Source organism: Salminus brasiliensis, chromosome 1 (genome assembly GCF_030463535.1).
Source record: "Salminus brasiliensis chromosome 1, fSalBra1.hap2, whole genome shotgun sequence".
Classification (NCBI taxonomy): domain Eukaryota; kingdom Metazoa; phylum Chordata; class Actinopteri; order Characiformes; family Bryconidae; genus Salminus; species Salminus brasiliensis.
Window position 1 is genome coordinate 6679615 of NC_132878.1, and position 24349 is coordinate 6703963.

Genomic DNA, 24349 nt, shown 5'->3' on the forward strand with positions numbered 1-24349 from the left:
ATATCAGTGGATATAACAACAGCCAGTCAAAGCATGCAGTCCAAGTCCCAGTTTTATTTGCTGTGTACTGTATTTACACTCTTTTACAGCAGGCAGTGCATATTTCTGTAGAAGCTTCTCAACCAAACAACAGCATGCCAAACTACAGGTTACTGCAGCATATACTGCAGTGTGTGTAGAGCTACAGTAGCATTCCTCAAACAGCGTTCAGGTGTGAGGTGAGGGTTTCTGTGTGTAAACAGATCACACTGGATCATATTATGACCGTTTTGATGATGTCATTGTCCGCGTTTATATATATATATAGTGTGTGTGTGTGTGTGTGTGTGTGTGTGTGTGTGAGTTATAACCAGGCACTGTGAGTGGTCTCTATAGTACAGGAGATCAGTATGGACTCCTTGCCCTGCTGGACTGGACCAAGCGCAGAAGGAGCTCTCCTCGTGACGGCCCCATTAAGCTGCTGATTTGCTCGGCCGACTCCCCGGCATTGTTCTCCGTGCATTCAGGATCCAGTGTGCAGCCCTCTACACACACACACACACACACACACACACACACACACACACACACACACACACACACACACACAGAGTGAGTTTATCAGCAAAATATCCAGCAAACAACCTCAAGGTAAGAGACCAGAGGATGCTATTGGCAGAGGTGTGGCTTACGCAGTTCTTAAGCACTGTTATGATGGATTTGTGCTTCTCAACGAGTCTCCAATTGATAATACCTTCACCTTCTTCTACACAGAAGAGTATTTGTGTCTGAGATCCACTTTAAACGTTGATATATTTAGTTCAGAATTCAGTTCAGTTCAGCTCTGGTTTCAGTTCCTATGATGATACACAAAATGTAAAGTTGTTTGAGCAATGTCATAGAAGAGCCACTTTTGGTACCATATAGAACCATGTTTGTAATTAAGACTTGACGTAAAAGTTCTTCACACTCACACAGGATTTGAATGAAACCAAAAGTGGTTCTTCTAGAGCATTGCTCAAATAAACATTTGAAGCCCCTTCATTTTTAAGGGCATTTTCACACCTGCACTGTTTTAGTCTGGTTAAATCGGGCTTGGTGTGATTCGTTTGAGCAGATGTGCATTAGGGATTTTGAGGGTTTCACAGAATTTAGGTAGGTAGATAGGTAGGTATGCATGCAGACATATACAGTTACATATACAGATAGACAGGTAGATACAGATAGACAGGTATATTGGTTGATTTTGCTAGTAAAATTGACTTTTACTACATGAATTTCTTCTGTTTATTAGAAACAGTAGACCTGTTGTTATAGGTTACAGTGGCTTACTTTATTACTAATACACATATTACAACTAAATAACAACTAAAGTATATATTAAATATTTTTAGTATGAAAACAGAACTAAATCAACAGGTAAACCCATCAATCACTGCATCCTTTAAAACTTTTAAATATATTATAAATATATTATATTTTAAAAGTTTATAAAGGAGAAATGACCTTAGAGTTTAGTGTTTACCTTTCTCAAATGACCTCGATCTGACCCAACTATCAAGCATACTCCACACGTTTGAGCTAAAGGGTAGTTTAAAGTGGTCTACTGCCCAGATAATTAACACAGCTGTGAACTAATGCCATGTTAAACTGCACAGACATCTGCACTAGTCCAGAACACAGAACCTTCCTCCTGTATTTACCTTATTGCTCCACCCCAGAGCAAGTTTACAAACCCGTTAACTGATTCAGACCAGAGCAAACCAACTATAGATGTGAAAACGCCTTAAGAGTGGACCAAGGACATCCACTGCAGGTCTGGAAGAGCAGCTTTTGAGCAGATACTTTATTCTTGTTTGGAAAAAGCTTTGACAATCTAACTACTCTGCAGACTTCTAGATACTAAGACATGTCACTGCACTCATGCAAGTCATTAAAAGAAGCGCCTCATGCCTAAAAAACTCTCTTTATCCTAAGACCTGGACACGATGGTCCTCAGATGTTCTCCACTTGGACAGTGAAACGGCTCGTTTAGAATAGTTCTGAGATCTTTCAAATCCTTTCCCAGACACATCTACATCTACAACCTTCTTTCTGAAAGCCTCAGTGAGCTCTTTGGAAATCAAGGGTATTACTATTAGGTAGTTGCCTGTGGTTTTGTTGGAGTAACTGTCTCTACTGTCCAGGGAAGACGGTCTTCTAGATTTTGAAGGAGCAGTGCTGTGAGAATTAGATTTTTAGTGAGATCATGATGCTGGATGATCACCACCCTACCCCGTCCCCAACTCCCCAACCCCCCAACCCATCCCAAAAGTATTGTATGGAGCACCATCCATCCTTCCACAGAACACAGTTCCACTGCTCCACAGCCCAATACACTCATTGGAAGGGGTGTCCACAAATATTTGGACATATAGCGTGTGTGTGTGTGTGTGTGTGTGTGTGTGTGTGTATATATATATATATATATTATGTGTTCACCTGAATGGCAGCACACTCCAGGTGCCGCACAGCGGCCTTCTTCAGCCCCGCATTGCTTTCCTCCAGCCTTGCAAGGAGAAGGGACGTAGACCTCCTCTAAACAGCGGGCAGTCTCTGGGGAGCCCAGCAAGCAGCCAAGTCCCTCTCCACAGCAGATACTGGGGCCAAAGCAGTGGCCCTTACCTCCTGGGCCACACACCAGACACTGGGAACAGATACAATCAGCGTTCTTTTGTGAGTCATGTAAGTACTGTAATCCTTAAGGGTCTGTATGTCAGCTAGACTGCAGTTCATCACTCTTATGATTACATAACGTAGATATTAGTAGCATAGTAATTGGCAAAGTGGTACCAAACATCACCAAAGTCCTTAATAGGCAGCACGAGTGCTGTTTTCCAAGTGATGAACCACGTTTAGTGAGAGATTTTCTCGTGCGTAATTGCCAGTGCGCCGTTTTACGCACGTGTTTTACGCACTGACTAGCTTACCTCTTTTTGATATTCCACCCGTGGTTTTGTGTGTCTAAACGTCTTATCTGACCAATCTGTCACTTTACCAGCAAGTGCCTCAATATCCAGCTAACGTCGAGCTCTCGCGTGCCTGGATATCGCCGCGCAAAAACGCATCCATGCGTCTACTTATCTATCCGTCTAAAAAGTCAAAGCCATGAGGCAAATTTCTTACCGGCCTGGGGTGATCTGTGTCCACGGCAGATCGTTTGCCCCCTCTGGGGCAGTTCTGGATGTAGCATGCAGAAGAAAGCGCCAGCAACGCGCAGAGAGCGAAGAGTACGGACTGCGCGTGCGCGCTCATCGTGAACCTGTCCAAGTTCCCCGGTGCGTCTCGGTGCTGATGGAGCTGCGGCTGCTGCTTTTATACGGGGTAGCTGCCCCCTACGCCCTTGCGTCATCACCGTTTGTGGCTACGGTGGGTCGACACGTGGAATAAAGGACATTCACATCAGTTTCAGCAGAAACACGTCCAATCTAATCCAGTCAGACTGAATTCAGTTCAGTTCATTCGAGTTGGACTCCATTCAGATGTGTCGTACCAGTTATGAATCAGTCTGCCTTTGATGTTTGATCTATACAAAAGTATGGACAAAAGTATTGGGACACCTGCTCATTGATTGCTTCTTCCAAAATCAAGAGCATTAAAAAAAAGAGTGTATCCTGCTTTTGCTGGAGTAACTGTCTCTACTGTTCAGGGAAGAAGTCTTTCTACTAGGTTCTGGAACATGGCTGTGAAGATTTGATTGCATTCAGTGACAAGAGTGTTCGTGAGGTCAGTATGTTGATCATCCCCAACTTCCCTACTCACCTGGGCGAAGCACCAGCCATCATTCCAGAGAACACAGTTCCTCCACTGCTCCACAGCTCAATGCTGGGGGGGCTTTATACCCCTCTACTAGCCCATGCCTGGCATTAGGCAGCATGGTGCCAATGGGTCAATGTTTATCTACTACAGATAGTCCTATTCTATTGGCAGATTTATAAGACTATTTACCACCCTGTTATTTTACCTCAGAATGAAACATGCTGATTTTTTTTATGGGGGGCTTTTATGTCACCACAGGGTTTCAGAGGGGCACAGTCCTGCTCTTAGTACTGTAAGAAAAACAGTCCGAGATTTTTTTGGGTAAATTTCCAGTCTTACTGGATAGCCTTGGTGTCCTTCTCAGAGCCACGAGAGTTAAAGAGAGACCAAAGCCAGTCACCTAGGGTCAATTTTTTTTACCCCCAATTAAGTGGGGCTTCCCCAAGGGACGATTTCCCTAAAATTGCTTTCCAGAGGGACACTTTACCCTGAGAAGTAAAGTGCTTGCCTGGTGTCGCTTCTTGAATGGGACTCCCCCGAGCTAGGGTTAGCAAGTACCCGCTCCCTTCCTCAGGAAGAGTCTGGAGGTGATGAGCTGCTCTCCAGTATCAACAACACCCTATTCTCCTGAAGTCGCTGCTGCGCTTCACTGTTTCACCAGCTGTGACTAGAGCTCCCTCCAGTGGGCTGGGTTTATGGACATGTTGAAGGTGGTTCTGCTAGATTTTCTTCTGAAGGAGGAACAGCAGTGTTTGAGGTTCACAGTTTGTGACCTTGTACTGGACTCTCGTTATTCAACCATGCCAAGATCAACACATTTCTCCTTTCTAGAGCACCTTTAAATGACGCCCCAGTTCTGCAGTTTTAACCCTTTGATCTAAAAATCAGGGAGCTAGAAAATCTCGCTGTATTGCTGTATGATATTCTGCAGTACTGACTCGATTCTCAGTATTGACTTTTTATGAGTAGTTTATCTGTAAAGAATGGGGGCAGACCGTGGTTCATTTAGTGTTGCACTAAATATATCGCCTTGCTTACAGTATCCCGGAGATATCGCCAGATTCTTGGCAGTGCACCGCTCTACCTTAAACCTGTATTAATCCCAATGCAGAAATTATTATCACTAAACGAAGCAGAGTCCCTCAGGGCTCTATTGTAGGCCCTATTAAACAGGTGTTAATTATGACAGTAATGACGTTAAGGGAGTGAGGGAAGTATAGGCTCACATACATTAGATTAATGGGCTTCAACACAGGCGAAGTCTGAGAGAAAAAGAAGCGAGAGAAAAATTAGGACACCCCATGAGGGCCATCTTTTTTCTTTTATTTATATATATATATATATATATATATATATATATATATATATATATATATATATATATATATATTTTAAACATCTGGAAATCTTTATTTCATTCATTATAAGATCATCAATAATGAAATAAAACCTAACAAAACCTTTCATTTTAACTTTTATATAAATTACATTTCCCTGGATTTTCCCTCTTATAATTATATATTAATATTAATATATTCTTTTATATATATATATATATATATATATATATATATATATATATATATATATATATATATATAATGTTATAGCTGAAAAGACTGCAAGCTGGCAATCACACCAAAAATGAGCAAAACTGCTCCTGCCCTAAAATCTGAAGAGTGTGTGTGTGTGTGTGTGTGTGTGTGTGTGTGTGTAAGAGAGTGTGGTCAAATGCAGCAGTAGCTCTTCTTAATCAATTATGCGCACAAACAGCAGCAATCGTTATTCTAATTAATCTCAATATTCATAACCTGTGTCTAAATAACTCATACTGATTCCAGAAGGCAGCGCTCTGCGTCACTTCAGCGCTTTTACTGGAGCTTCACTCCTCAAAAGCTTTACTGGAAGGTTCGGGCTGGAACATCACCGCACTGATTGGTGATTATTCCATCACTGTGCATTTGTGGTTTGACCTGAGGTGATGAGCAGCCTGGCGTGTTTAAAGGCGTGTTGATTAGGACCTCTACAGAGGTGGTACAGTAGGCCGCTGCAGGAATAGCTCGCTCGCATTAACGAGCTTCTTCATGCAGTCGGCCTCAGAGCACAACACAACCGCACAAACAATTACAGACAATTAAAAGGCCGAGGAGTCAGGATGCAGAGGGACACAGTGTGCCAGTGATCTGCGCTGTGTGTGAATAATACGGGTGGAGACAAGAACATTCAATAAAACACAACATTTAGGGTTCTAGGGTTCCTTCAAAAAGCCAAGGTACGATGGTCACTACGATCAGAGGATCGCTGGTTCGAACCCCGGTCATGCTGCTAGGTCCTGAGAGAGCACAATTGGCCTTGCTCTCTCCAGGGTGGGTAGATGGCGCTCTCCCCCCACATCACTGGCGTCTGCAGGCCAGTGCGTTGAAGCCGGGTATGCAGTGCTTCCCTCCAGGTGCGTTGGTTGGCTTGCCGGCGGTGTTGCATGGGCGGCAGTTGTGTCTGGGGCGTTGCGTGCGATGGAGGGGAGAGTATGGGGTACGGGTTGGGTAATAGGTGGTCCAAATTAGGGAGGAAATGGGCGAAAAATCTGTTAAAATTGTACAAATTAATAAATAAACGTGGTCTGACTGCAGAATAATGTCCTGAGGCAACAAATGAAAAAAAGTGTTTTTGTAAGTAAATGAAAACAAAAGATGTCTTTAAATAGTTAATTATTGGCCTTCATGCACATTTATATAGTTTTATTTAGCAAGTTATTTGAATTAAAAATGATGAAATAAATAAATAATAACTAACTAAACTAACTAACTGCTGGCTTTGCTTCCCATGTGACTTTGGTTCCTGAAAGGATTGCTCCACCCCCAGGCTGAAATGTCAAACCCACTTCAACCCCTCGCTTTATTGTATGGAGACATGCCTGTGAAAACAGTAGTTTGTTGCCTGGGGGGTAAAGGTACCTTTACATCAGGTGAAAAGGTTCTTCACACTCACTGCAGCTCCTTCACAAGCAGGTAGCACCTTCATCTGTAAGAGAGCCGTGAACTACTGTGACCAGACACAACCGTGTTCTTGCCTTTGAGAAAAGACTGAACTCCAAACATAGCACCTCACTTAATGCAACGCAGGCTCGTTACCCCCTAAGACCCTGTATGTAAGCCCACACTTCCGTCACTCTTATAATGACTTAGCATCATTTTAATAGGCCCCACAATAGAACCCTGTGGGACTCCACAAGGTAGGCTACCAAAGGCTACCAAATTAATCTACAGTAGTTTCTGCACTGGGATTAATAATGCGATACTCAACCTAGGGCTCGAGGGGTTGAACGGCACTATGGGTTTACAGAGGTTTACAGGAATGAGGAGGAATATTTGCATATGAGGAAACCTGAGTGCATTGTGTGCTACTGGTATTGTAGATGTCCAAAACCAGAAGAAACTGATACTGTCCACATACTTTTGGAGTTCAGGACTTTTCATGTAAACATGCAGAGCTACGACTTTGTGTGGGCAAAGTTTACAAAGAGAAAGAACATCATCTTCGTCACCAAGGGCATCTCTGACTCACCTCTCTTAAACCACTTTCTTTCCCATTCCTGCCCCACTTTTAAAAGAACACACAGACACACACACACACACACACACATATACACACACCCTTACAGAAGACATGGTTACATGTGCACAGTCTAGCCTGAAAAACTGATCATTGTGTAACTCATCGTTGAACCAAAAAGTGGTTTGGTACATACACAATATATGGACAAAAGTATTGGGACACTGCTCATCCACTGCTTCTTCCAAAATCAGTTTTTGATTTTCTGATTTTGTTTTCCTGATTTCTGATTGTGTTGCAGTAAATGTCTCTACTGTCCAGGGAAGACAGTTTGAAGTCCCTTGCTGTGAGGATTTGATTGCATTCAGCAACAAGAGTGTCAGTGAAGTCCAGGATGTTAGATGACCCCCCACCTCATCCTAAAAGTACTGGATAGAGCACCACCATCCATCATTCCAGAGAACACAGTTAGTTCCACTGCTCCACAGCTCAATACTGGGGGGCTTTATACCCCTCTAGCCCACACCTGGCATTAGGCAGCATGGTAGCAATAGATTCATGTTTGTTGACCTGCTCCAGAGAGTCCTATTCTATTGGCAGTACTTCTTTCTCTACAGGGACGAGACAAGCTCTGTGTTGTGCATTTGCACATCTGTGTCAGCAATAGGTGCAACTCAAAATAAGCTGAACATATTCAGTAGAGGAGGTGTCCACAAACATTTGGACAATGTGTGTACGTTGATAGATCACTCACTGCTGCCACTCAGTGGTCAATAATAGGTGTTACAATGAGCAGTTCCCTGCTTCAGAGCAGCATAACCAGGAATTCTGTCCTGGAAGCCTTTTAGACCCAGTGCAGGTGGTGGGAGACAGGAGGCCGGGAGCCAAGCTGGTGTCCATGCTGGAGAACAGCTCCTAGCCCATGCATGAGACCCTAGCAGCACTGGGCAGCTCCTTCAGCCACAGGCCGCTTCACCCCAAGTGTGTGAAGGAGCGGCATCGCAGGTCCTTCCTTCCAAGACTCTACAACCAGCACTGCTCCCAGCGGACCACACACACACACACACACACACACACACTTACACTCTACACACACAGAGAGGAAAGCCTTGCTATCCCTTTGCTGCTGTGGCACTGTGTATTTCCCCACTGTGGGACTAATAAGGGAATGTCTTATCTTTTGAGCCTCTGATGCCACCTAGTGGAGTAGGACTGCAACTGCAGCTTGAGAGATGCCCAATTCTATAAAGGGAGCTCTGTTAAGGTAAAGGTGCAGGTATCTGTCACTGTACTATGTACAGCAATGTCCTCTGCATTTGACCCATCTCTGGTAGTGAACACACACACATACACTAGTGAACTAGGGGCAGTGTGAGCACACACACCCAGAGCAGTGGGCAGCCAATTCCAGCGCCCGGGGAGCAGAGAGGGTGAAGGGCCTTGCTCAACAGTAGCAGCTTGCCGAGCCCGGGTATCGAACCCACAGCCCGGAGCGTTAACCACTGAGCCACAACTGCCCCCTGGAGCTTGCATGCCTTCAACTAGTCTAAATGTCCAGTATTCTTCTCAAAGTATGATGTATATATCACCACTGTCAGGCAAAAACCTTGCATGTCCATTTTTGCCTTTTTTTCTTCACTTTACGACAGAACGTGAATCTGGCAGTTGTTCTTTTCATTGTGTCCCAATTTCATGATGGTTGGACCAATAGAAATGCTCCAAAATGACCAGGAATCAAATCTTTCCCCACTGACTTCCATTGAAAGTTGGGACGTTTTTTTCCTTCTCCTGTAGAGTCGAGATGCTGAAGACTGAGAGTGCTGATATCCCGTTAAAAGGGTCACATCCCTGCTTAACTGGTTTCCCACTCATTTACTGTCTGAACTCCTGCCAGCTTACACTTACATACAGTTGTATGCAAACGTTTGGGCACCACTGGTCTTAATTTAACATACATTACATGTCCAAATGTTTGTGGACACCCATCCTAATGAAGTGCTGATGTGCAAATGGACACACAGAGCTTGTCTAGTCCCTGTGGAGAAGTACTGCCAATAGAATAGGACTCTCTGGGGCAGATAAACAAACATGAAGATATTGGCACCATGCTGCATAATGCCAGGCGTGGGCTGTAGAGGGGTATAAAGCCCCCCAGCACTGAACTGTGAAACAGTGGAGAAATGTTTTCTGGAATGATAATGGTGCTCCATCCCAGTACTTTTGGGATGGGTTGGTGATCATCCAACATCCTGACCTCACTAGCGCTCTTGTTGCTGAACGCAATCAAATCCTCACAGCAATGCTGCTCCAAAATCTAGTAGAAAGCCTTCCTTCCTGGACAGTAGAGACAGTTACTCCAACAAAAGCAGGATCAACTCTTTTTAATGCTCTTAGTTTCAGAAGAAGCAATGAATGAGCAGGTGTCCCAATACTTCTGTCCATTTAGTGTATGTAAAATTCAGCAAATAAATAGAAATTGTGGCTTAGATGTGCAGAAAAACACCAACAAACCCTGTCATTTGACGAGGGGTGACAAAAGTTTGCCAAAAATAAAGAGGTAGAAAATCTCTATCTTGGTATTGTCAGGAAGAAAAAACAAGCAAGCCTAGGGTTTCCCGGATCCCTGTTGGCTGCAAGGATTCATCAATGGCAGTTTGGGACCAAAATATCTGCCCTTTAGGGTGGAAAACGTTCTGTTCTGCATAAAATGACCTTTATTATTTATTTCCTGTAGCATTTCCTGTGACCCGGCTTGGTAAAGGACTCGAGCCTCGCCCTCAGAGCCTTAAGATGTGGACCGCATATTTACTAGTGTTTAGATGTGAAGGGCCCAGGACCTCATCAACATGGCTTGGGACTAATGCCGGGATAGTGATGCTAGGCGAGGCCGCCAGTTGCCACAGTAGCGATGCTGGACGAGGCCGGCAGTGGCCACAGTACCACTCCTCTCAGATACTAGTGAGCTTTGTGGCTCAATGTAGTCCTCAGACCATCAGTACGAGAAAAGGCCTCTTCTAGTTCTGGCTCATGCACATTTCAACCAACCAGGTCCGCCAGTCACTCGCTCACTCAGCAGGTCACTCAGCAGGTCAGTGAAATTCAATAAGGACGTCAATAAGCATGAAGCATGAATTAGACTCAGCGACTTTTATTAACAATAAAGAAAACATCCAGACATATTTACATCAGACACCTGATGACTGCCTGAACTCTCGCATCTCACAGGGTCCGTGTGATGAATCGTGTCCATGTACAGCAACTGTACAGCATCTTGTAGCACATCTCTGAGACATATTCACAGCATATTCACATTATTTACACTGATTTACACTCCCATTTCTCTCTGACAGAAAAAAGCATGGAGGAAAAAATGACCAGGAAACATCTGGACGGCGCATTACCACGTACAGAAAGGACGCGGGTGTGTTTCTCACTGATCCCAGCTCTGTTTTAAGGCATTAAGTGAGAGAGTATGTTTATTTTATGCAGGAGCTGCATGTTCATCCACAGTGTACCTATATCTGAGAAGGCCGGCTGGTCGCACTTAAAGGGCCCGTATCATGGACAACTGAGCCCTGCGCACTCTCCCATTCAGAAAGTCCATATACGGAAACAAGGTCGAGTTTAGCCCCGCCCATTCAGCCTGCACTGCTGTTTGTAGGAGACAATACATGGCAGCCAATCAGAATCAGGTAATTTACATACATCAGTCTGAGAAAGAGTAGATCAATCTCGATAATATAGGTGTATTTGAAAAATGCATGTCAGGGGACAATAACGAGTGGATGGAGGCGACCAGATGGATGTCGCTGTGGCAACGAGTGGGAGCGTCAACATTCAGAGGGCCGACACCCACTGCAACATAATTTGGAAGAAAAAATCATCCAGTTAAGGTTAAGTTATAAGCACAGCAGAACTGACTTTGTCAACCTCTAGGGGGCGCACTAGGCGGGCTTAAAACAGCAAGTGTCATTAATCAGCCTAAATGGCTTTTGTTTGACAAATCATACAACAATCACTGTCAAAATGTCAAAAATATAAAAGATAAAAATAATGTTTTGAGCTTTGGAGCAGTAATTGTTTAATTCTACGTCTTTCTGAGAGGCTGGGCAGGTGGAAAAAGGTCGAGTACAGATGAATTAGGACAATTTTGGCACATAAAAACCACACAAATGTCACAGGTGGTCTTTCGGAAAACATTAATAAACAGGATAAATGTCAGATAAGGGCCCTTTAAGTTACTATTACGTCTCTGTCAGCAAGAAAATAACACATTATTCAATACCTGACCGATACAGAGCATGACCACAACACACTGCGAGATCTTCCAGAATCCTGATCGTGATTAAGGCTGCGTTCACGTGACAAGCTTAACTGATCAGTGCCGGGTTTTGCGAGTGCGGGCCATACCGTCAGCACATGGTCATATGGGAGGAAACTGTAAGAGGAAGTAATTCATGTGTCAGTGTTCATGTGTCAACAAAGTCAGGCTGGGTGGGTTTGGTGTGAAATGCTCTGCTCTAGAGAAAATTCTCCAGTCAGAGTTGTTCACAGTGGTGGAGAATGGAAGCAGACGTCTGAAGAGCTTCCTCACAGAAAGAGTTGCTTAGAAAGTGCTTAGAAACAGGTCTAAGACATTGTTTTAGGGCATATTTGAGAAGGTTGTGGCTTTAAATGTAAAAATGTATGTTTTAAACACCTATTCATGGTGGAAGGGTATGTGCAAGGTGTTATAAGGCAAAGTAGTCCCCAAAGATATCTTCCTTTCTGGTCTTCACCGCCATCAACATTACATATGAAACTCAGAAGACGTGTGTTAAGGTTCATTGGTGGTTTTGTTTAGTGAATAATCTCCAAAACCGTCTGAACTCTCAATGGAAGTCATATGGGGCATTTCTATTGGTCCAGTCATCATGCATTTCTGACACGATGTAAATAACAGATGTTATACAATATACGATGAACGTGTGAGTTAGTAAGTTTATCAAAAATGGACCATTTCACACCAAACCCCACTCTGACTGTGTGTTTACATCTTAAACTTTAAATTATTTAGAATTTAAACAAATTTACTGGACCTCCCCCTTAACAGCAAATGTTAAAGCAACATTATGTAAGTAAACATTTGTACCTAAATATCAGCTTCAGGATCATGCTGATGCTCCACTGACTGTAACAGGGAGAATGCTGCTGCTACTGCACTATGGAGCAGATATTATATAATATTTATTATATTAGATAAAATCCTGTAGTATCCAGTAAAACCCTGTAGTATTACTCTACCGCCTCAGTCCACATGCTTCTCTGCCTCCAGATGCTGCTTCTGAAGCTCTCAGCCTGTCCAGAAATGCATGTGTACAGCTGCCTGTCCATGAGGGGGCGCTCAAAGCGTGATTTGTATTTACTGCAGTGGAGTAAAAGTGAATTACACTCTTCACCTGTGGGGGGAGCCCAGGAGCAGAAAATACAAATTTTCGCATAATGCTGCATCAAATATGGTAACGAAAGCCCAAACATTAACCATAAGTATGGCAGTATGCACTGCGCTACTGGTTTCTACCACCTCAATAGTTATGGATCAGGAATATGAAGCCTACAGAGATGGAGCAATAAGACTAATGTGAACCTGGTCTAAATCAGACTCGTAGACCAACTCACCACATTTTGGTGAGCGATTAAAGTGCAACCTTTGTTCCAGCGTCCAGCCACATGACTGCGCTCCTCAGAGCACCATGGTGGCTATGTGGTGCACCAGCGGCACCTGCTGGGCCATTGAGGCCATGGCCGTCATCTGTGCGGGCGGAGGCGAGGGCTGGCCGGCCTCAGGGTTGGCCGGCCGGTGCCTGGCGCTCTTCTGGTGCGCTCGCAGCCCAGCAAGCTGTGAGTAGGCGCTCTGGCAGACGTGGCACTTGTAGGGGCGCTCGCCCGTGTGCAGGCGCACGTGGTTACGCAGCGTGGACGACTGGCTGAAGCGGCGGTTGCAGAAGCGGCACACGAAGGGCTTGTCGAGCGTGTGGATGCGCATGTGGGAGCGCAGGTTGCTGCGCGAGTTGAAGCCACGGTGGCAGATGACGCAGCGCATCCGACTGGCCGCAGAGGAGGAGGAGGAGCAGGAGGAGGAAGAAGAGGTGGAGGAAGGGGAGGCGCTTTCACATGAGTGGAGGTCATCTGGGAGGAGGGAGAAAAGACACAGGTTGAAAATCTTTAGAGTTTGTCTTTGGTGCTACAGATCATTAATTATTTAATTATACATTATATCAGTACATGACAGCAAACATACAACCCAGATGGGGACCATGTTTAACCCCGCCTGGTCCCATCACTGACCCTAGTGGACATCCATATGTGGGGCCAACATGAAACCCATGGACAAAACTGGAGCAGAGGGTTAAGGGCCTTGCTCAAGGGCTCAATGGCCCAACAGCTTAGCAAATCTGGGTATCGCACCCACAACCCTGTTATCAATAACCCCAATTGGGCATGTTAATATGACTTGAATGGGCAGAGACAGCCTCCTTATATTTAAAACATAGTTTTCAATATAAAAATATAAAATATATAAATATTAATATATATATATAGAGAGAGAGAGACGGGGGTTTATTTAGTAACCTTTAGGAAACCTTGTATTTATGTTTTCTACTTTATTGCACTAACTGTGTCTCTCTGTCTGTTTGTCTTTCTGATCTAGGGTCTGATTTTTACAGAATCCTGCTCTTTCACTAAGGCTTTCACAAAAACTTAAAAATTAAAAGCCACCAAATATTTCTTTAGCATAGAAGGACCACCTCTGGTTCTCTAAAGTGGGTGGTTCTTTCACAGCCATAATACTTAATCCGTATACTAGAATGACTACACCAGAGCTGACTGACTGACTCTAAAGCACTGAACACCTGAGGGGGCCACAGTGCCACCGATCACCACTAGGGGGCGTGCTTGCTTAGGGATTTGTGAGATAACGATCTCTTTCTGTCACACAGTGTCAACAAAAGCACAAAAGCAGAGCAATTATGTAATTAATGCAGATCTGGGGAAAAAAAAGCCTAATGAGTATAATTCCCCCAAAAGACCCCGACTATTATCAGCTCAGCACACACACATACAGGAGCTGGGCAGAACATTCTACACGTACCTTCCCACACACACATGCAGAGTGTGCAAATTTTACGCAAATAAAATTACACTATATACACGATATGGACAAAAGTATTGGGACACCTGCTCATTTACTGAAAAGAGTTTATCCTGCTTTTGTTGGAGTAACTGTCTCTACTGTCCAGGAAAGAAGGCTTTCTACTAGATTTCGGGGCAGCATTGCTGTGAGGATTTGACTGCATTCAGCAACAAGAGCGTTAGTGAGGTCAGGATGTTGGATGACGATCACCACCCCACCTCATCATCCCCAACTCAAAAGTATTGAGAGTATCACAGAGAACACAGTTTGTCCACTGCTCCATCTCATCTCAATGCTGGGGGGCTTTAAACCCCTCTAGCCCATGCCTGGCATTAGGCAGCATGGTGCCAATAGGTTCATCATGTTGAGTCCTATTCTATTGGCAGTACTTCCCAGCACTACATTTGGACATATAGTGTATTTCTATTCAGTCAGATAGAGAAAGACCGAAAATATAGCATAAGTCTCCCATACAGGGTCATATTTCTGAGTACACTCACCATTTCTGTTCTTTTTCTGTTGCTCTTCCTCGGTACCTGGAACACCGGGAATACCCAGGAAAGTGTTGTGGGAATTTCCATACCAAACGAGCAGCTCCTGGTCAGGAGGAATTGTCTAAATCGAAACAAAAGCAAAATCTGAGATCAGTTCCCAGTAATACACAACACTGCAAATATTTATATTTATATAACAGTTCATTTGCCTCAGTAGTTCTCCCTTCCAGTAGTAAAAACTCAGAATTTTGAAACCTGGTGCTCATCCTGCTTCTTTTGGAGTAACTTCTGGATGTTGCTTTCTACTAGCCCAACTCCCCAACTCATCCATCATTCCAGAGAATACAGTTCTTCCACTGCTCCTCAGCTCACTGCTATGGGGCTTTATTAGGAATGGTGCATTTGCACATCTTTGTCAGCAATGGCTGCAACTTCAAGTAGCTGAATGCATTTACTAGAAAGGTTGTCCACAAACATTTGGACATGTCCACACTCACACGGTAGAGAAGTACTGCCAATAGAGTAGGACTCTCTGGAGCAGATCAACATGAACCTATGGGCACCATGCTGCCTAATGCCAGCCGTGGGCTAGAGGGGTATAAAGCCCCCCAGCACTGAGCTGTGGAAGAACTGTTTTCTCTTGACTGATGGGTGGAGCAGCTCCATCCAATACTTTTAGGATACGGTGGGGTGGTGATCATCCAAAATTCTGATGTAGCTAGCCTTCCCTGGACAGTAGAGAGACAGTTACTCCAACAAAAGCAGGATAGACTTTTTTAACACCCTTCATTTCAGAAGGAGCAATGAATGAGCAGGTGTCCCAATACTTTTGTCCATATCATGTAGGTGTTTATTAATAAACTGTCTGATGCACTCAGTGCATTATATTGTCACTTTTACCTCCACAGCCTTGTAGAAGATGCTGCTGCCGATCTGCACCACCTCCAGGTTCTGCTCCTGCTCGTTGCGAGCACACTTGATGTAGGTCATCCAGCTGCGCTGGTCTTCCTGACTGGCGTCGATGAAGCAGCGGACAGTTCCATCTTCATTGAACACCTGGAAGCATGCAGAGGAGCAACATCATGGTCAGCGCCACAAGCAAGGTTGTCTCTAAAGAGCATATTAGTATAAAGAGCGTTATGGACAACATCTAACATGCCTTCCTTTACCAGCTTAGTCAAACTCTGGACTCCTTTAGCTTCGGACGACACCATAGCTGTTATACAAGCTAAAGAACTCTTTATATTTAAGTCACATAAAATCTTCAGTTATTAAGACGTAAACCTTTGGCTCAGATGAACGAGATCACTCTTCTTCACCAATCCATACCTGGATAACAGTTTTTACACAGTGTCCAGTAATCCAGCTGCCATGTTTATATGATATTATTAAATATATTTGGACAATGTAAATATTCTGTTTTTTCAATGTTATTTTTTTTTACTTTATTTTAATTTAATTACATTTAATTAACTTACATTAAATGTAAATCTTGTGTTTAACTGTACAACTTGCACATGTATCCATACTGTACTTTCTTTCCTTAGTGGTTTTGTTTTACTTAGCGTTACTTGTACGTGTACTTAGTGTATATATAAATATATATAATTTTGTTTGTTTTTATTTTTTTATTATAATTATTCTGTTTCACTCTTTTTAATTTGATATTTAATTTAATTTATTAAGTTATTTAATTATGTCGGTAAGTGGAGGAACTGCAAAGTAAGAATTTCATTGTACAGTGTAACTGCTTGTTCTGCTGTGCACATGGCAATAAACGCTTCAATCTTGAATCTATTATATACTATTAATTTAGTTCTTAAAAATATGATTTTATAGAAACCGGCTCCAACACTAAGTCTTTAAACAAAACTCTTAACAATAAAAGCTTAAAAAGGGGTTCTCTAGAGCGATTCCACACAAGAACCACTTTTGGTTCCCTAAAAAACCTTTCAATGGACAATTCTTTTGTAGATCTTTATTAATGAGATGAATTAAAGACCTTAAAAAAAGAAAGGCTTTAAATGGGTTCTTTGGAGCAATTCCATAGTTTTGGTTCCCTAAAGAACCTTTTAGTGGACAGTTCTTCTGCAGATTTTATATAACGAACCTTATTGTTATGAACCTTAAAAATGAAGTCCACACAATAACCACTTTTTCCACCTTGTAGGTTCTTCCGCAGGTTTTTAGAAAAAAGACAATTTTTTGCCAACGACTCAATTAAGTGAGAAGAACCTTAAAAATAAAGCCTTATAAAAGGTTTATTATTCCACACAATAAGCACTTTTTTAACCTTTCAGAACATTAAACCTTAAAGAACCTTTCAGTGGACAGTTCTTCTGCAGACTTTTATCAATGAGATAAATCAATGACTCAAAAGTAAGTGCAAGAACCTTCCGTACATTTTTATAAACATGACCAATTTTGTAAAATAACCCCTCGTTCTCTTGACAGATTCCATATTATAACCACTTTTGGTTCCCAAATAACTTTCTAATGGAAAGTTCTTCCAAAGACCTTTATAAATTAGTTTTAAATTTTATAAACAACCTGATTAAGTGTGAAGAACCTTAAAATAAAGCCTTAAATTTCACAAATTCCATAAAGAACATTTAAGTTCATGGTTATTCTGCAGTTTTATAAATTCAACGAATTAACGACTCAAGCAAGCATTAAGCACCTTTTTACTAAAGTGAATACACAACAACATTTCTCTAATAAAGGTAGGGATGGATGTGGGAATTATAGGCTGATTCTGATATCAGATCAAATCAGTCTAATTTCATCAGATCTCCCTATATAAAATTATCGTCTAATACTAGCTTATTTATAATATCATCAAAATGCTAATATTTTAACTATTTCACCTCCTTTTAATATGTAATATTGTCCTACAGTGACACTTGCATGCTATCCTGTATGAATCTACAAGCCTAGTAATTGTTCAGAAGCACTACAAGATTCTTTGAGAAATTAAAGAATTAAATTAAAGGTCCCCATAGACCGCCTTGCTCTGAGAACTGGGTTTATGGAGCTGTTTATGGTGGTTGCTCACCTCCCACATGAGGTTGTTGTTCTTCAGCAGGTCCACATGTTCGGGAGAGACGAGGCGGCCGGTGAACGGGCCCATTTCTGTGCCTGCTTTAATCCACGCTTTGGAGAAAATGCCCAGACCCTCGCCGGGGATGGAGCTCTGAGCGATGATCACCTCACTGGGCAACACCAGGCTGGACAACTTCTGCACTTCTGCAAGAGACAAAACACAACAACCATGAACACGAGCCCAAAGACGAGATTTGCGTCGATTATTGCATATCTTGACTTTCACACAAAAACTTATATATACTTATAACATATTATGGTTTGATTACATACCATAGCAAATATGATTAGACTCTTCACACGATTATTTCATGCCATTTCATGTTTTAATACTATATACATTTTTTATATGAACAAATCTATAAAAACAATACAATAGCTACAAAACACACATGATTATAACACTAAAACTCAACTATTAAAACTCACAATTTCGGCTTTTTTAAACATCCCAAATATGTCCCAAAAAAGCTATTGAGTGATACCGTAGAAGAACCACTTTTTATGAGGGTGAGGAATCTTTAAATTGGTAAAGAGCCTTTACATAAAGTGAAGGTTGTCCTTTAAGCCTTAAAAAGGCTCTTCACACTCACTCTCTTACAAAAATGGTTCTTCTATGGAATCACTCAAAGAACCCTGTGTACCACCTCTATTACCACCCTTTGCTCGTGTTGCTAATCTAATCTTATCTAGACTGAATAAATAAGTTGGAAATATTTTTTTGTAAAATTAACTGGATTAATTATCTAGATTTTCTGGGTTTGTTGTTTGGTTTGGTCTGTCTTACATGCACAAAATAAAACAAAATAATAATGTATAGTGTAACCACTTTAATTAGGTTCACTCTTAAAGTAATAAAATAAAGCTGCAACAGGTTATTTAACTGGTAAAGCACTTTTCCATCGAGTGAAAGGTTCTTTAAGCCTTTAATTCTACATAACCTCGATTTCTACACAAACAGTACTAGATAACTATAATTTTGTGATCGCTGTTTTGCACTTCTGGCTGATGCTAACAGTATTAGCTATATTAGCTTGTTCTTCAACTTGTTCTTTCTCAATGAAAATAAACTCTAATCTAATCTAATTAATTAAAATCTATTGATATTAAATTAGCTACATTAGCTAGCACTGCCTGCCCTCTTACAAATAAAGGAGCTACCAAGGGTTCTTTGAGGAACACGACAGAAGAACCGCTACTGGTTCCCTAAAAACCCCTTATTTTAACTTTTACATGAAGTTAAAGGTTCTTTAAGCCTTTAAATGGTTCTCCTTGTCGATTTCTACATAAACAGAACTAGATAACTTATAATATAATAATAATAATAAAGATATTTTTGTGATCGCTGTTTGCACTTCTGGATGATGCTAACTGCATTAGCTCGTTCTTGAACTTGTACTTTCTCAATGACAGTAAAGTCTAATTTAATTTAATTTAATTAATTAAAATCTACTGATATTAAAATATATTTTTGGGGTGTTTTTGGTTTAGGTTTGCCTTCATTGCTTAAATAAAACACAGTACAACGACTTAGCCACATTAGCTAGCAGCACCTGCACTCTTAATAATAGGGGATCTTTAAAAACACGACAGAAGAACCGCTACTGGTTCCCTAAAAGTTAAAGGTTGAAGTTAAAGGTTCTTTAAGCCTTTAAATGGTTCTCCTTGTCGATTTCTACATAAACTGTACTAGATAACTATATTTTTGTGATCGCTGTTTTGCACTTCTGGATGACGCTAGCTAGCTAACAGTATTAGCTCATTCTTGAACTTGTACTTTCTTAATGACAGTAAAGTCTAATTTAATTTAATTTAATTTAATTTAATTAATTAAAATCTGTTTTTGTTTAGGTTTGCCTTCATTGCTTAAATAAAACACAGTACAACGACTTAGCCACATTAGCTAGCAGCACCTGCACTCTTAATAATAGGGGATCTTTAAAAACACGACAGAAGAACCGCTACTGGTTCCCTAAAAACCCCTTATTTTAACTTTTACATGAAGTTAAAGGTTCTTTAAGCCTTTAAATGGTTCTCCTTGTCGATTTCTACATAAACTGTACTAGATAACTATATTTTTGTGATCGCTGTTTTGCACTTCTGGATGATGCTAACTGCATTAGCTCGTTCTTGAACTTGTACTTTCTCAATGAAAATAAACTCTAATTTAATTTAATTTAATTTAATTAAAATCTACTGATATTAAAATATATTTTTGGGGGGTGTTTTTGTTTAGGTTTGCCTTTATTGCTTAAATAAAACACAGTACAACGACTTAGCCACATTAGCTAGCAGCACCTGCACTCTTAATAATAGGGGATCTTTGAGGAACACGACAGAAGAACCGCTACTGGTTCCCTAAAAACCCTTATTTTAACTTTTACATCAAGACAAGATTAAGATTAAGACTAATACTGGAATATCGTTTCGGGAAGGTGAAATATTAATTATTTATTGTGATTAATTTGGCTTGATTAGCCTGAGCTGCACTGATAGTAGACACATAGCGCCACGCTGCGCTAGTTCAGCCCAGGAAACTAAACCCAGACGTGTCCATTTATCTGAAATGCAAATGAGAGTTTCTCTCGTTTCTCTCGTTTCTCTCGTTTTAATGCTGGTCACGAAATATTAGCTAGATACAGGCTAATTTCCCCGTGCTAAATTCAATTTACGGGCTAAAACGGAGGTGAAAGCCTGGGAGGGAAAGCTCCGCACAGTCAGATTCGTTCAAGGGCTTAAAGAGTGACACTTGCCTTTCTTAAATGTCACAATCAAAGCATTTAAGGCTTCTCTTTTTTATTATTGTTATTATCGCCATTATTATTATTCTTCGCGACGGCGAATGAGACCTGGGAGAGGTTAAACGGCCCTGCATTAGCTATATAGCCACCGCCCGTCCAGCGATTTGTTCCGGCTCCCCAAAGATATTCATGACTCCGCTGGAAAAGGAGCGGCTAATTCCAAATTCATTATCCTTTTTAAGGACTTTGTAGCAATAAATTTGCTCTGAATGAAACGGGAGCTTGTTTAAAGCACCCTGGAATTTCTCGAGAAAACAAAAAAAACAACAAAAAGGAGAAAGAAAGACGGCAAGGCGATTAGCTCGCTGCCACGCCGTGAATAGCGGTAGCATTAGCCTTCACGGTGCATTAGGGGAGGAACAGCCAGCTTTTCAGGCCACAGAAAGGGAGAAAAAGGCCCCGGAGCTGCCAAAAGAGGCAAAGAGACTGTCCAGAGATGGATGAATACCAGATAAAAAAAATGGAAAAAGAGCAGGGGACATCTCAAAGAAGAGGTGGGTGTTGGCTGAGGGGAGGGCTGGGCTCCTTCCCCCCCTTTAGCCCCTCAGTTTAAGTGGAAACTTTTTTCTCAGGTCAAGCACAAAGTTAACCAAATGAATTTAATGCCCTTCTTTCTTTAGTCAGCAGCAGTTACACGCCTAACAGGCCTGGAAATGGAGGGGGTCAGAGCACTAAACGGGTTAAAGGAGCTCAATGGGAGGAGAAGAAAGGAGACAAAGTGGGAAAATGCTGGAGAACAGTAATGCCAGAGTCACAGGGACCTTGGGAAGAAACTGAGGACAGTGGGGGACAGCGGTGTCCCCTCTGTCCCAGCCCAGACCCTGGGACAGCAGTAGGTAGTAGGGCAAATTATTATTATCATTATTATTCATGTAAAATGAACACAGCACAGGTGTCTAGTTCACTGAGGTGCACCAGGACAGGTAACAGATACATTTTATTTTATTGATATTTATGTTATATTCTTCACACGACATCTGCGGCAAGCATAAGCACTGCCGGTTTACCTACAGAATTAGCCCTATATAAATCTGAATTCAAATAACTTATTTTTACAATGTTTTCATATGTAAAATAGGAGTGCTCACCTTTAAATTACTGTAGTTATTCAATTAAATGTAAAAATCGGCAGTGCAGTGAGAGTACTGTTGTGATTATGATCATTGGACATCGCCTGTATCTATTCGCTTCTAATAGAGCCTCTTAAGATAGCACTTTATAATAGAAATAGGTCGAAATGTGGGGTGAAATTGATATAGATGTGAAATAATAGAAATATCTGTGGCGATGAGATAACAGCCTTATAGATTTGTGTATATGCAGGAAGAAAAGTCGTAGAAACCATTATATATATATATATATATATATATATATATATATATATATATATATATAAAGCAGAAATAGCTGTAGGATGTAGTAGTAAATGTGACTAAGCGTAGTACATATAGGGTGATACCAGATTGATTGGGTATTAGTTATATATATAATGAGTGTAAATGCATGAACACATATTAGATACATATGCAAGATGAGGCTTAATAAAAATACATATGGGATGGGAATATAAGATGACTGTAGAAATGTATTAGAAATAAATATATATATATACATATGTGTTCTGGTCAAATTACATGCAATTCTTGATTTTAAGCCAAAATAAATACACCTCCTCTGTAATGAGGCTCAATTTAATACAGAATTACTGTTAATTTGCAGAATTTCACATATTTAAACATGAAATGTGATGTACAAAAGTTATCTCACATTTTTTGTCATGTTTTATCTTTTCTAAAATGTTAAATTCAGTAAATACATATATCTAGAATTATCTAAAATTGCAGAAAACTACAAGTAAATTAATTAAATCACATCTAATTGTGTTTTCTCTGTATTTCTGTTCACTTATACGTACTTAAATAATCAACAATACATCAGATTGCACCAGGGGTACCCAAACTTTTGCATAAACGGTCCAAATTTAAAAGAGAGTGTTAATAGGAGTGAATATAGACTGGCAGCCTACCTCCAGCGAAGGACTGTGCGAGGACCTCCGCGGTGAAGGCAGTCTTGGGGCTGACACTGTGGTGGTGGTGGTGGTGGTGGTGGTGGTGCTGCTGCTGTTTCTCCTCTGACAGATGCTCTCCCAGCACGTTCCTCCAGCGTCCATACAGAAAGCTGTGCAGGATGTCTGAGGTGATGATGTCGCACAGGGAGTGAGTCTGAGGCTTGAACCCAGACTTCATCATGAGCGCTTCAGCCGGCAACACCGACCCCATGGCTACGGCTTCTGGAGAGCAGCACCGGGCAGAAGGAACGGGACGTGTGGGAATGAAGGGGGGCAGCCCTGCTCCTTGTGACGTGACGAGCCGGTGGAAAGTAAGTGTCCCGTTCGCAGGCTGGGGGAGCGCTTATATTGGGCAGGGTTCAGCCCCCCTCGCTAATGAGTTATTAATGGCTCAGCCCTCCCTCTGCAGAGTTGTTTCACTTTGAAAGAGAAACTCTCTGTGGAGGGGACAGCCCCCTCTGGAAGCCCATGATTGGAGGGCGAGCGAGGATGTGTGTGTGTGTGTGTGTGTGTGTGTGTGTGTGTGTGTGGACAGAGAGAGAGAGAGAGAGAGAGAGTAGGGGAGGGGAAAAGAGAGAGAGAGCACAACTTGGCCAACAGTTGAATCTGTCTCTGAAAGAGACCAAAAACCCTTTAAAAGAACATTGTTAAAATAATTAAATTGAGTTAAATAATTAAAATTACTTTTACTAATTTGAAGTAAAATCAGTCTATGTTTACAGGTCAGGGGCTGTACACACTACATCTGCTCCTAGGTCTGTATAGGATAAAAGAACCATAAGTAGGTTTTATCTGTTATCAAGTATGTGTACTTATATATACAAACAAAACCTTGTAACTAATTTTATGGTTCAGTTATTTACACTTAGAAAATCAACAATACTTATAGTAAAAATTTGCTTACAGATTTTTACATTATTTATGAATGTGTGTGTATATATATATATATATACTGTTGGTCCATTCATCAGAAATTTTCAAATTATGTCAAAAAGTTATAAACAGTAAAATCTGTATGTGTGTGTGTATATATATATTTTTATGTAGGTCTTATTCATTACAATCATTTTATTATTATTATTAGTAGTAGTAGTAATAGTAGTAGTGGTATTGGTAGTAGTAGTAGTGGTGGTAGTAATAGTGGTAGTAGTAGTGGTAGTTATTTATCCAAATTTTTGTAACTGAGTGTCTTGCTATCCCTTTCTGCTGTTACACTGGGAATTTCCCCACTGCGGAACTAATAAAGGACTATCTTATCTTATCTTAGTAGTGGTGGTAGTAATAGTAGTGGTAGTAGTGGTAGTAGTAATAGTAGTGGTAGTAGTGGTAGTAGTAGTGGTAGTAGTGGTGGTAGTAATAGTGGTAGTAGTAGTAATAGTAG

General features: G+C 41.4%; 2 protein-coding genes across 2 annotated transcripts; both read right to left on the minus strand.

The window, feature by feature from the left end:
• Positions 1-34: 34 nt before the first annotated feature.
• Positions 35-3295, minus strand: LOC140574975 (vasotocin-neurophysin VT 2-like). Its single transcript, XM_072695116.1, has 3 exons — positions 3145-3295; positions 2461-2665; positions 35-524 (listed from the first exon to the last, which is right to left on the minus strand). Exons 1-3 carry the CDS (start codon positions 3271-3273, stop codon positions 385-387), a joined length of 474 nt encoding a protein of 157 aa, XP_072551217.1. The 5' UTR covers positions 3274-3295; the 3' UTR covers positions 35-384.
• A 7266-nt stretch (positions 3296-10561) lies between these two features.
• On the minus strand, positions 10562-23257 carry LOC140572248 (PR domain zinc finger protein 12-like). The gene is made up of 5 exons (XM_072692742.1): positions 22927-23257; positions 18053-18243; positions 15898-16053; positions 15004-15118; positions 10562-13497 (listed from the first exon to the last, which is right to left on the minus strand). Exons 1-5 carry the CDS (start codon positions 23177-23179, stop codon positions 13052-13054), a joined length of 1161 nt encoding a protein of 386 aa, XP_072548843.1. The 5' UTR covers positions 23180-23257; the 3' UTR covers positions 10562-13051.
• Positions 23258-24349: the final 1092 nt, after the last annotated feature.